This window comes from Staurois parvus, unplaced genomic scaffold (genome assembly GCF_062004578.1).
Source record: "Staurois parvus isolate SC_StPar_1 unplaced genomic scaffold, SC_StPar_1.0 ptg000377l, whole genome shotgun sequence".
Taxonomy (NCBI): Eukaryota; Metazoa; Chordata; class Amphibia; order Anura; family Ranidae; genus Staurois; species Staurois parvus.
Window position 1 is genome coordinate 958,740 of NW_028318173.1, and position 14,890 is coordinate 973,629.

Genomic DNA, 14,890 nt, shown 5'->3' on the forward strand with positions numbered 1-14,890 from the left:
GCAGACTGTCAGCTTTAATTTGAGGGTATTTACATCCAAATCAGGTGAACGGTGTAGGAATTACAACAGTTTGCATATGTGCCTCCCACTTGTTAAGGGACCAAAAGTAATGGGACAATTGGCTTCTCAGCTGTTCCATGGCCAGGTGTGTGTTATTCCCTCATTATCCCAATTACAAAGAGCAGATAAAAGGTCCAGAGTTCATTTCAATGCTATTTGCATTTGGGATCTGTTGCTGTCAACTCTCAAGATGAGATCCAAAGAGCTGTCACTATCAGTGAAGCAAGCCATCATTAGGCTGAAAAAACAAAACAAACCCATCAGAGAGATAGCAAAAACATTAGGCGTGGCCAAAACAACTGTTTGGAACATTCTTAAAAAGAAGGAACGCACCGGTGAGCTCAGCAACACCAAAAGACTCGGAAGACCACGGAAAACAACTGTGGTGGATGACTGAAGAATTCTTTCCCTGGTGAAGAAAACACCCTTCACAACAGTTGGCCAGATCAAGAACACTCTCCAGGAGGTAGGTGTATGTGTGTCAAAGTCAACAATCAAGAGAAGACTTCACCAGAGTGAATACAGAGGGTTCACCACAAGATGTAAACCATTGGTGAGCCTCAAAAACAGGAAGGCCAGATTAGAGTTTGCCAAACGACATCTAAAAAAGCCTTCACAGTTCTGGAACAACATCCTATGGACAGATGAGACCGAGATCAACTTGTACCAGAGTGATGGGAAGAGAAGAGTATGGAGAAGGAAAGGAACTGCTCATGATCCTAAGCATACCACCTCATCAGTGAAGCATGGTGGTGGTAGTGTCATGGCGTGGGCATGTATGGCTGCCAATGGAACTGGTTCTCTTGTATTTATTGATGATGTGACTGCTGACAAAAGCAGCAGGATGAATTCTGAAGTGTTTCGGGAATATTATCTGCTCATATTCAGCCAAATGCTTCACAACTCATTGGACGCTTCACAGTGCAGATGGACAATGACCCAAAGCATACTGCAAAAGCAACCAAAGAGTTTTTTAACCACTTCCAGACCGGACACTTTTACCCCCTTCCTGTCCAGGGCAATTTTCAGCTTTTAGCGCTATCACACTTTGAATGACAATTGCGTGGTCATGCAACACTGTACCCAAATTAATTTTTTACCATTTTTTTGAGATAGATAAAGCTTTATTTTGGTGGTATTTATTCACCGCTGGGATTTGTATTTTTTTTGCTATGTAAATGAAATGTCCAAAAATTTTGAAAAAAAGTGTTTTTTTTATAAAATTTTGCAAATAAATAATATTTCATCATAAATCTTAGCCAAAATTTATTCCGTTATCTTTTTAGTAAAAAAGAAAAAATCCAAATTAGTTTATAAGCAAAAATTATAATTTTTAAACATTTTTTTTTACATTTTTATTTTATTTTTTTATATTATTATTTTTTATTTTTATTTTTATTTTTTACATACTGTCACCCTAGCAGTACAGTGTCACCATGGTGACACTGTACTACTTGTGAGGGGTGATGAAGATTTTTTTTTTTTTTTTTACACTGATTGCTTTTACACCCATATAGGATGTAAAAGCAATCATTTCTCTTTCTCTCTGTGTGCATTCATGCACTCATTGAGAAGAACTGAGTGAGCTGTGATTGGTCACATCCTGTCACATGGTACAAAGCTTTTGTGAATAGCCTTGTACCATGTGACCCCTGTGATCATTCACAGATTTCACACATAGTAAGCAATGATGTCACAAGTGACATCTTGCTTACTACTTTGCATGTGATCACTGATTGGCCAATTAGTGATCACATGATCGGGACCTCGTACAGAGGTCCCGTCCGACGATCGGTGTTTCACTGTGTCCGGAGGACACAGCGGGCACCGGATCGCGGTGCTGCGCGCTCCCAGGGAGCGCGCACAAGCAGGGTGCGGGGAGGCCGTTTATTGACGGCCACCCGACCCTGCAGTGCCACCGTCCGGCCGTTTATATACAACGGCCGGTCGGCAAGTGGTTAAGGGAAAGAAGTGGAATGTTCTGCAATGGCCAAGTCAATCACCTGACCTGAATCCGATTGAGCATTTCACTTGCTGAAGACAAAACTGAAGGGAAAATGCCCCAAGAACAAGCAGGAAATGAAGACAGTTGCAGTAGAGGCCTGGCAGAGCATCACCAGGGATGAAACCCAGCGTCTGGTGATGTCTATGCGTTCCACACTTCAGGCTGTAATTGACTGCAAAGGATTTGCAACCAAGTATTAAAAAGTGAAAGTTTGGTTATTCTGTCCCATTACTTTTGGGATCTTAACAAGTGGGAGGCACATATGCAAACTGTTGTAATTCCTACACCGTTCACCTGATTTGGATGTAAATACCCTCAAATTAAAGCTGATAGTCTGCAGTTAAAGCACATCTTGTTCATTTTATTTCAAATCCATTGTGGTGGTGTATAGAGCCAAAAATGTTAGAATTGTGTTGATGTCCCAATATTTATGGACCTGACTGTATGTGTGCAATAGTTTCCTTTTGCCGGGCAAATGTAACATTCGATAACATTCGATTCTAAGAGTCAAATAGTAGGACACTTCTGTTTCTTTCAGCCAAAGGAACATTTATCAGGTCACTTACTGATGTCGAAGAGGAAGACCTTACTCATAGTTGGAATTCCAATTAATCCCAAAGTCATTTAGTTAGAGATCAACAGAGTATAACTGGGCTCTCTACAGGAAATTCGAGTTCCTCCATACCATATTACCAAACCATGTCTTTATGGAGCTGCCTTTGTACATGGAGGTACTGTCACGCTGGGTCTTCACCAAACTGATACCACAACGTTGGAAGAGCACAACTGGCTAAAACAGCCTTTCTCAACCTGGGTTCCATGTAACCCTAGGGTTCCTCTAGAGGTTGCTAGGGGTTCCATTTTCTTTCTCTCGGATAAGTAACCACTGACACCAATTATCCTTTTAGCTACTGTATGGCAAGCATTCTTCCCACTGACCACCAATGAAAGGACCATACTTCCTACAGCCCAACAGGCTTATGCATATCTATAGAATAGCAATTACTAGAATGGGTTCCCTTAGACCAGAAACTTAGTTATTTCCAGGCTTCCTCAATGGTTTCAATAATTGAGAAATGCTGGTTTACTATGGTTTTAGATGCTGTAGAGGTCACAGCAACTTTCACTGGAAACACTTGAACCAAATTATTTAGAAGGTAGTTTAAATACTGTTAGTCTTATAGGAGGTTTGATGGTTAGATGTCTACAAATGTTTGACCATATCTTATATTTAGAAAACAATAGCTTAGCCCCAGATCACCACTAACCAACATCCTGCTGAATTTCTAGGAACACCTGAACCCACTGGTGAATGTTGACTCTCGTGATCAAATATTCTTAACATTTGATCACGAGAGTCAATATTCATCAGTAGGAAAAAATGGCCTAACACTATAATCCAAGAACATATGGTTGGCACGTGCCAGCTCCCTAACAACCAAGAAGAGGCTGTCACAGTTAACAGTGGTAGAAATACCACTGCTAACTGTACCAGCCTCTGCCTGGTTGTTAGGGAGTTGGCACCAGCCAATAAAATGTTCTTGCATTATAGTGTTAGGCCATTTTTGCCTACTGGTGAATATTGACTCTCGTGATCAAATGTTCTTAGGGCTATTTGACTCTTAGGATCGAACGTTATCGATTGGACTATAATGTTCTGTTTCCTTTCACACGTCAGCTTGAGGTTCGATCAGCCAAATACCCATTTGTTTGGCCATTCACATGGGAATCTCCATACAGTGCATCCAGAAAGTATTACCAGCGCTTAACTTTTGCCACATTTTGTTATGTTACAACCTTATTCCAAAATGGATTAAATCCATTTTTTTCCTCAACATTCTACAAACAATACCCCATAATGGCAACGTGAAAGAAGTTTGTTTTAAAATCTTTGAAATTTATTAAAAATAAAAAACGAAAAAAAAAACCATGTGCATAATTATTCCCAGCCTTTGCTCAATACTTTGTTGAAGCCCCTTCAGCACCAATTCCAGCCTCAAGTCATTTTGAGTATGATGCTACAAGCTTGGCACACCTATTTTTGGGCAATTTCTCCCATTCTTTGCAGTACCTCTCAGGCTCCATCAGGTTGGATGGGGAACATCGGTGCACAGCCATTTTCAGATCTCTCCAGAGATGTTCAGTCGAGTTCAAGTCTTGGCTCTGGCTGGGACACTCCAGGACATTCACAGATTTGGCCCGAAGTCACTCCTTTGTTATGTGGGCTGTGTGCTTAGGGTCGTTGTCCTGTTGAAAGATGAACTGCCTCCCCAGTCTAAGGTCCAGAGCGCTCTGGAACAGGTTTTCATCAAGGATGTCTCTGTACATTGCTGCGTTCATCTTTCCTTCAATCCTGACTAGTCTCCCAGTTCCTGAAAAACATCCCCACAGCATGATGCTGCCACCACCATGCTTCACTGTAGGGATGGTATTGGGCAGGTGGTGAGCGGTGCCTGGTTTCCTCCAGACATGACGCTTGGCATTCAGGCCAAAGAGTTCAATCTTTGTTTCAGCAGACCAGAGAGTTTTGTTTCTCATGGTATGAGAGTCCCTCAGGTGCCTTTTGGCAAATTCCAGGCGGGCTGCCATTTGCCTTTTACTGAGGAGTGTCTTCCATCTGGCCACTCTACCATACAGGCCCGATTGGTGGAGTGCTGCAGAGATGGTTGTTCTTCTGGAAGGTTCTTCGCTCTACACAGAGAAATGCTGGAGCTCTTTCAGAGTGACCATCGGGTGCTTTGTTACCTCCCTGGCTAAGGCCCTTCTCCCTCGATCGCTCATTTTGGGCGGACAGCCCACTCTAGGAAGATTCCTGGTGGTTCCGGACTTCTTCCATTTACGAATGATGGAGGCCACTGTGCTCATTGGGACCTTCAGTGCTGCAGAAATGTTTCTGTACCCTTCCCCAGATCTGTGCCTTGATGCAGTCCTGTCTCGGAGGTCTACGGACAATTCCTTGGACTTCATGGCTTGACTTGTGCTCTGACCTTCTATAGACAGGTTTATTCCTTTCCTAATCATGTCCAATCAACTGTATGTATTATACATGGAGATCATATCCCCCCTTATGTATTATACATGGAGATCATATCCCCCCTTATGTATTATACATGGTGATCATATCCCCCCTTATGTATTATACATGGAGATCATATCCTACCTTATGTATTATACATGGAGATCATATCCCCCCTTATGTATTATACATGGAGATCATATCCCCCCTTATGTATTATACATGGAGATCATATCCCCCCCTTATGTATTATACATGGAGATCATATCCCCCCTTATGTATTATACATGGAGATCATATCCCCCCTTATGTATTATACATGGAGATCATATCCCCCTTATGATTTATACATGGAGATTATATCCCCCTTATGTATTATACATGGAGATTATATCCCCCTTATGTATTATACATGGAGATCGTATCCCCCCTTATCAGGGGCAGATTGACAACTCATGGGGCCCTCGGGCAATAGGGGATCATGGGGCCCCTGTGTCCTTGCCCACACTATAAAAAGCCTATAAAAAAGGTACCAGGGGCATTTCATGGTGCCCCCTACTGACCCTGGGCCCTTGGGCAGTGCCTGAGTGCTCGAATGGTCAGTCCGCCCCTGCCCCTTATGTATTATACATGGAGATCATATCCCCCCCTTATGTATTATACATGGAGATCATATCCCCCCCTTATGTATTATACATGGAGATCATATCCCCCCCTTATGTATTATACATGGAGATCATATCCCCCCTTATGTATTATACATGGAGATCATATCCCCCTTATGTATTATACATGGAGATCATATCCTCCCCCCTTATGTATTATACATGGAGATCATATCCCCCCTTATGTATTATACATGGAGATCATATCCCCCCTTATGTATTATACATGGAGATCATATCTCCCCTTATGTATTATACATGGAGATCATACCCCCCCTTATGTATTATACATGGAGATCATATCCCCCCTTATGTATTATACATGGAGATCATATCCCCCCCCCTTATGTATTATACATGGTGATCATATCCCCCCCTTATGTATTATACATGGTGATCATATCCCCCCTTATGTATTATACATGAGATCATATCCCCCCTTATGTATTATACATGGAGATCATATCCCCCCTTATGTATTATACATGGAGATCATATCCCCCCTTATGTATTATACATGGAGATCATATCCCCCTTATGTATTATACATGGAGATCATATCCCCCCCTTATGTATTATACATGGAGATCATATCCCCCCTTATGTATTATACATGGAGATCATATCCCCCCTTATGTATTATACATGGTGATCATATCCCCCCTTAATCTCCTCTTCTCAGTAGAGAATAAATTCAGTTCCTCTAATCGTTCCTCATAGCTGATCTCCTCCATGCCTCTTATATGTTTGGTTGCCCCTCTCTGTATTTTCTCCAGTTCCCCAAAGTTCTATTCTTTAGCCTCATTACTGAACATCTGCAGTGAAAGCTCATCTAAGGCACCGATGCCTCTAACTCACGGGTGTCAAACTGGTGGTCCTCCAGCTGTTGCAAAACTACAAGTCCCATGATGCATTGCAGGATTGACAATTACAAGCATGACTCCCAAAGGTAGAGGCATGATGGGACTTGTAGTTTCACAACAGCTGGAGGGCCGCCAGTTTGACACCCCTGCTCTAACTGCTAGTTTCAGGATGTTTTAAGTGAGATTAGGTGATGTCACTACTGTGCTGCTCATTGTTCTCCTTGCTGGAGGGGAAGCTGTACCTGAGGACTTTCAATGAAACGATCTCCCTGCTTCCACTTCATTCACGCTGTGGATCTGTGCCTAGGCACCCGTGTTCTTTAAACAATAAAAGAGAAAAATTCCCAGCTTAACTTACCGAACAGCCTGCAACCAACCGAATTGTCCCGTCTAACAGTTTGCATCAAAAACAGGGGTTTAGTTTGCACACATTTGCAAATATGTGTGTAAGGGCTCACCTGCCTTTAGTCTATCCATTATCATACATGTACTTTTACTGTGGAGGCTCTCAAAATTTATAGAGTCAGGAACTGCAGAATATTGGGCTGCCGCGACGAGGCTCTGCAGCTTATGCATGCATTTGCTAATGTGCGCAAAATAGCTGTTCTTAGCGCAAACTGTCAGACAGGACAATTCCCAGATATTCTTTAGCTTCACAGCTTAATATTTGCAGTGCCTGATTATCTAAAGCACTGCTGCCTCCGACTGCTAGCCTCAGGAAGTTTGGACTGAGATTTGGTGATGCCAGCACTGTGCTACTCTCTGTTCTCCCTGCTGGAGAGGAAACTGTATCTGAAGACCAGCAGTGCAAGGAACTCCCTGCTTCCCTTTTATATATTCTCTGGCTTGTAACTTCCTCAGCCTTTGCTGCTGCTCCTTGAATATTACTCCACCAGTCATCAAACAGCCATTCATTGGGGGATGGGTCTGATACGCTCCTCTACCAAGATGGGAAATAAAGATGCAATGCAGGACAGAGCGAGTCTTCAAACAGGTGCTTCCAGGGTATATGAGAATGTTTCTAGTCCTGTCTGCATGCTGGGGTCTTGTGTTAACCATACTGCTATAAATAAATGAACTGAGTGTTCAAGCTGCCCAGAGAGCTAGGAAAGTGCTAAAGTAATTATCTTTCCCGGGTGTTCATGGTCCCGCCTATTGCTGTGGGCCCACAGCAAAAAAAAAATCTGTATCCTGGTCCTCCAGGTCTCAGAGTCTGTGTGTTTTGGGGAGAGATTGACTTAAATCCAACGTAAAACTACTTCAAAGGTCCCCCCAGGTACACACTTCCCAAAGAATAGAGCCTCCTCAGATGCCAGGGCTCATGGTCAGTAGGCAAGAGGCCTCCAGGCTCAACTGCATTTAAGATGATCCGACGGGGGAAGCACCTCCTCCTATCCTCTCCTCCAATGAGAAAACTTATTTCTCAGATTACTCTGCTTGTTAACTTACCTGTAATGAAGTACGTCCCACGATGTACAGGCTGCTAGATTCTCTAGAAATCTTCACTGCAAGGCTGCCTTGTCCTCTTCCTGCTGCAGAACCTCCGGCTCTCTGGGGGTTAACTGCTTTGGACTCAGCTGCACTAAAGATGATCCGACAGGGGAAGCACCTCCTCCTACCCTCTCCTCCAATGAGAAAACTTATTTCTCAGATTACTCTGCTTGTTAACTTACCTGTAATGAAGTACGTCCCACGATGTGCAGGCTGCTAGATTCTCTAGAAATCTTCACTGCAAGGCTGCCTTGTCCTCTTCCTGCTGAGGAACCTCTCGCACTGTGGGGGTTAACAGCTTCGGGCCTCCAGGCTCAGCTGCACTAAAGATGATCCAACGGGGGAAGCTCCTCCTCCTACCCTCTCTTCCAATGAGAAAACTTCTTTCACCGATTACTCTGCTTGTTAACTTACCTGTAGTGAAGTACATCCCACAATGTGCAGGCTGCTAAATTCTCTAGAAATCTTCACTGCAAGGCTGCCCCATCCTCTTCCTGCTGCAGAACCTTTGGCTCTCTGGGGGTTAACAGCTTCGGGCCTCCAGGCTCAGCTGCACTAAAGATGATTCGACAGGGGGAAGCTCCTCCTCCTACCCTCTCCTCCAATGAGAAAACTTCTTTCACTGATTACTCTGCTTGTAACACGATCTGTGGAGAGAATCATGTGACAGATCAGACTCTTCCCCCATTCACAGGCAGTGTAACCAGTGAAATGTTCTCATTGGAGGAGAGAGCAGGAGGGGGTGTGTTCTTCTGGATCAATCGTTTTTAGTGCAGCTGACCATGGAGACCCAAAGCTGTTAACCCCCACAGCACTGGAAGTTCAGCAGAAGGAAGAGGACAGGGCAGCCCTACAGTGAGGATTTGTACAGATCCAGCAGCCTGCACACCATGGGACATCCTTCATTACAGGTAAGTCATGTAATTAAAGCTGTAAATAATTTTTTTTGTTTTTAACTAAACTTCAGTTTTAACATACCTCATAGCAACATTTCCCTTGAGATTACAGCTTGGTTCAAGGCTTGAAAGTCGTGCGACTTCCAGAGCGACTTTGCATTGCAACTTGCTTGGCTTGATGCGACTTCAATGTGACTTTGGCTTTGAGGGGAAAAAAACCCTCTGAAGTCGAATGCATCAGAATCACATAGATGAAGACAATCCTTGCGACTTTTGTGATTTTACCATTGCAGTCTATGGCACTGAAATCGCACCAAAGACGCAGAAAAGCAGAGCAGGAACTTCTATTTTAAGTCGCCGCGACTTGAGTCGCACCGATTAAGATGGTGCCCATTAAAATGCATACGTTTTGACTTGCCGTGTGTCTTTATGCGTCGCAAGGCGCATTGAATCGTATGATAAGTCGCATTAGTATGATAAGAATTGTTGCGAATTTCAGTGGTATGACAGGCTTCTTTAACCCGCACCCTCTGCCCGGATGGGCAACCCGTACAGGCATGGCGATGTACCTGTGTGCTGTTGGCCTCTTCCGGGTACAGAGAGCGCAAGCTGGCCCCCATCCACCGATTCCCACCGTGATTGTGAGTTTGGCAGCAGGTCCCAGCCAGTGATTCATGGCCAGGACCTGCTGGTCAGCTGTGTCCAATCACAGCCCGGGGCCTCTGTGTTGACAATCAACACAGAGCTCTGTCCAGACGGAACCATCTCTTTGTTTCTTCTCCCTGCAAAACAGGGGGAAGGAACAAGGAGATTTTTGGTAAAAGCGGCACACATTACACTTGTTAGGCACACACTTAACCCCTTGATTACCCTGAGACGTTAACCCCTTCCCAGCCAGTGTATAGTATTAGCACTGATCATTGTATTAGTGTCACTGATGTCAGTGGCAGTCAGTTCCCACCCAGCATCAGTTAGTGTCAGATTGCCCGCTGCAAAATATTTTTAAAAATATATATTTTTTAAATATATTCTTCAGATTTTTTTTAACATATAAAAAAGTCATTTTAACATATATTTTTACATACATTTGTAAATGTATTCCAAAAATGTAGATTTGTATTTTTAAAGACATGCGGTATATTTGAAATGTATTTTTAAAAATATTTTTCATATTTCGTACGGGAAAGCCGCTTGCCCTGGGGGCACCGCCGTGTGCTCATCCCCAAGCCATTGCTCTATGCGTCCATAAGACACATAAAGCCGCGGCTTCCCATATGGAAAAAAAATATATTTGAAATATAGTTTAATAATATTCTTCCCAAATATATCGACATATATTTGAAATGCTACAATGTTGGCCATATTCAATATATTTGAAAATATATTTCAATAAATTATATATATATATATATATATATATATATATACTGCATGTTAAAATTAGTTTTTTTATGTATTACAAACTATATGAAAACTATTTTTAAAAATATGTTTTTTTTTTATATATTCTTCAGATTTTTTAACATGTGAAAAAGTCATTTTAACATATATTTTTACATATATATGCAAATGCATATTTGAAATGTATTTTTAAAAATATTTTTCATGTATTTTGTAATAAAAACGCATTTCAACATACAGTATATATATATATATATATATATATATATATATATATAAAAATATATTTATTGAAATATATTTTGAAATATATTGAATACGGCCAAAATTGTAGCATTTCAAATATATGTCGATATATTTGGGAAGAATATTTTTAAAGTATATTTCAAATATATTTTTCTTCCATGTGGGCATATATTTCCTTTTCATGTTGACCACTGAGCCACTTGCCAACGTTATCCAACCTAATCCTAACGTTCTTGAAGATAGCCATAATTTCTCTCAGTTGGTTTCTAGGTACTATTTTTGGATAGGAACTTATTTTTTGTTTTGAAAAATAAGGTTTCTGTCGGAACTGTTGTGTGTCTTTTCAGGTCTAGTTTATTAAAAAAAAAAAAAAAAAGCATAAATGTGTGAAAAAACATCACCGAGGTCTATAAAAGAAGGAAGAGCTTCACGTAGCTAATCAGCAAAAAAAAAAAAAATTCTTGGCTGCAGAAAGACGTATGTGTTCGAATTTAGATAAACTACGCATATTTTCTCCTTTTCTTCCATCTACACTATGGAGCAGAGCCATCAAAGGATTAATCGGTCTCCCGCAGCCAAACACCATATATTTCATGGCTGGATTACAGAAAATCTGCATTTTAGGAAATTTCCCAGAGTAAATATTTTTCAATTTTAAGGTCACAGTATTTTTTTTTCTTCTATTGAATATGCAGGATGTTTAAATGTTTCAAAAATGCTCATGAAGCCAAATTGGTCATTAAAATAGACATGGGGGGGTATTACTTTGTGGGTATTAACTTATGGTAAAACAATAAAAAATAATAACATTTAAATATGATTCTTTGTATAAAAAATATTTAAAGGGAATGCATGTTTTTTTTTTGCCATGTTCCAGACTAATAATATAAACTCACCGGCCACTTTATTAGGTCCACCTTGCTAGTTCCTGGTTGGACCCTCTTTTACCATCGGAACTGCCTTCATTCTTCATGGCATAGATTCAACAAGGTGTTGGAAACATTCCTCAGATATTTTATTAGGTCCAGCTTGATAGTATCGGGTTGGAGCCCCTCTTGCCTTCAGAACTGTCTTCATTCTTCATGGGATAGATTCAACAAGGTGTTGGAAACATTCCTCAGAGATTTAATTAGGTCCAGCTTGATAGTACCGGGTTGGAGCCCCTCTTGACTTCAGAACTGTCTTCATTCTTCATGGTATAGGTTCAGCAAGGTGTTGGAAACATTCCTCAGAGATTTTATTAGGTCTACCTTGCTAGTACCGGATTGGACCCCCTTTTATCTTCAGAACTGCCTTCATTCTTCATGGCATAGATTCAACAAGGTGTTGGAAACATTCCTCAGATATTTTATTAGGTCCAGCTTGCCAGTACTGGGTTGGAGCCCCTTTTGCCTTCGGAACTGCTTTCATTCTTCATGGCATAGATTCCACAAGGTGTTAGAAATATTCCTCAGAGATTTTATTAGGTCCAGCTTGCCAGTAGCAGATTGGACCCCCTTTTGCCTTCAGGACTGCCTTCATTCTCTGTGGCATAGATTCAACAGGATGTTTAAAACATTCCTCAGAGATTCTATTAAGTCCACCTTCTAGTCCCGGGTTAGACCCACTTTTACCTTCATTCTTCATGACATAGATTCAACAAGGCGTTGGAAACATTCCTCAGAGATTTTGGTCCATATTGACATGATGGCATCACGCAGTTGCTGCAGATTTGTCGGTTGCACATCCATGAACCGTTGATACAAGGCAGGTTGGATCCATGCTTTCATGGTGTTTGCGCCAAATACTGACCCTACCATCTGAACGTCGCAGCTGAAATCCAGACTCATCAGACCAGGCAACTTTTTCCAATCCTCTATGGTCCAATTTTGGTGAGCCTGTGAGAATTGTAGCCTCCGTTTCCTGTTCTTAGCTGACAGGAGTGGCCCCCGGTGTGGTGTGCTGCTGCTGTAGCCCATCTGCTTCAAGGTTGGATGTGTTGTGCATTCAGAGATGGTATTCTGCCTACCTTGGTTGTAACGAGTGGTTATTTGAGTTACTTTTGCCTTTCTATCATCTCCAACCAGTCTGCCCATTCTCCTCTGACCTCTGACAACAAGGCATTTTCCTCCACACAACTGCCGTTCACTGGATATTTTCTCTTTTTCAGACCATTCTCTGTAAACCCTAGAGATGGTTGTGCGTGAAAATCCCAGCAGATCAGTAGTTTATGAAATACTCAGACCAGCCCGTCTGGCACCAACAATCATGCTACGTGCAAAGTCACTGAAATCCCCTTTCTTCCCCATTCTGATGCTCGGTTTGAACTTCAGCAAGTTGTCTTCACCACATCTAGATACCTAAATGCATTGAGTTGCTGCCATGTGATTGGCTGATTAGCAGTTTGCGTTACCAAGCAATTGAACAGGTGGACCTAATAAAGTGGCCGGTGAGTGCATATATACAGTGCTCAGCATAAATGAGTCCACCCCAACAGATTTGTCTGAAAACCTTTCCTTCCCTTTCAGAATCCACATTTCCTATGGGACACAATACCACAAATGCCAACCATTGATAGCAGACAAGATTTGTTAATTTGCACATACTGAAAAAGTATTTTTCGCAACAAATTCATTCAAGACAATGTTGCAAAAATGAACACACCCCAATGAAAGTCTTAGGAGCAAAGCTAAGTTTTAGACAACAAAATCCTAATGAGCAAGAATTCAGCTACAGGTGAGTCTAATTATTCATTAAACAGGTGTCCAGCAGACAGGTGATTATAAAGGTGCGTTACTTAATGAAGAAAACCCCACCATTTCATGCTGTCAGTAAGGACACCATATGGAAGAGAAATGTCACAAGGCCTGAGAAAGAGAATAATTTCTTTACACAAGAAAGGTGAAGGCTACAAGAAGATCAGCAAAGCTTTACTTATCAGTCAGCATACTGGAGCAAAAGGGATACAAAAATTTAACAAAGATGGAACTGCAACCATCTCACAGAGACGTCCAGGCCATCCACGGACGTTAAGACCTCAACAGGAGCGTCTTTTGATGAGAAGGGTTGAAGAAAATCGGCATGCAAGTTCACTGCAGTTAGTTAAAGAAGTAGAAAGCCAAACTAGGGTGATTGTTTCGTGTGAAACAATATGGCATATACTGCAGGGGAATGGCAAGCATGGGCGTCGCCCACGAAGGAAGCCTCTCCTAAAGCCGTGCACAAAAAAGCCACCTAAAATTTGCCAGGACCCATGCTAAAAAAGAAAAAAACTGTTGGGATTTTGTACTCTGGAGCGATGAGACCAAGATTTTTGGAACTGATGGCTTCAACACTGTATGGCGTCACGAAAGTTGAGGAGTACAAAGAAAAATTTCTGAAGAAGAACTGGGTGGAAGGGATTCAGTGGCCAAGTATGTCTCCTGATCTGAACCGAATCCAACACCTATGGGGAATCCTGAAGAGACAAGTTGAGCATCGCTCTCCATCCAGCATCCAGGCTCTAAAAGAGGTCGTTCTTGAAGAATGGAAAAAGATCGATGTTGCAATATGTCGCCAACCTGTTCATTCCATGCCTAGACTTGGTGCTGTCCTTACAAATCATGGAGGTCATACAAAATACTAGATGGAGGGGTTCTTGTTGGGGGGGCGGATTAATTTTTGCATCAACTCATTTGAGTAAAACTGAAGATTTTGTCATATAAGCTGCGTTATTAACCTTACTTTCATGTAATGAGCCGAACAAATGTTTTATAAAACTCAGTTTTGTAAAAATGCTGGAAATTATTCTCATGTTGATTGAGATATTGATTAAAATCTCTCTCTCTCTCTCTCTCTCTCTCTCTCTCTCTCTCTCTCTCTCTCTCTCTCTCTCTTTGGGTGCAACCACAACAAGAGTGAATTTTATTTTGAACATCTTCATGCAGACAGTAATAAAATAATATATCAAGAAATTTTAAATAATGTAAAACCAATTATAATAATAATATTTTTTCTAGAGATGTCTGGTACCAGTGACGACCTCTCACTTGTATATTGGACCCAGAAATGGTTGGAGAATGGGACCCTTTATTTCCATGTATCATTACACATGAGGGAACATACTGTAATCAGTACCTCCCCAACCGTGCAGGAGCCTGTGCAAGAGCTGGATGAACAACTTCATGTTCTACATGTATCTGTCATGGTGAGTGTTCATTTCTTTCTTGTTACAAAAATAATGATCTGTGTCATTAAGTAATGACTGAAGAAATCATGTTCTGTTGTAA

At 41.6% G+C, this 14,890-nt stretch overlaps 1 protein-coding gene across 3 annotated transcripts in view; it reads left to right on the plus strand.

Moving 5' to 3' along the window:
• Positions 1 to 14,890, plus strand: part of ASTN2 (astrotactin 2) — a 521,452-nt gene that overhangs the window by 81,109 nt on the left and 425,453 nt on the right. For all 3 annotated transcript variants that reach the window (XM_089685523.1, XM_089685524.1, XM_089685525.1), the window contains exon 2: positions 14,621 to 14,808. In XM_089685523.1, coding sequence (XP_089541649.1) covers positions 14,621 to 14,808 — 188 coding nt within the window. The remainder of the gene's footprint in view (positions 1 to 14,620; positions 14,809 to 14,890) is intronic.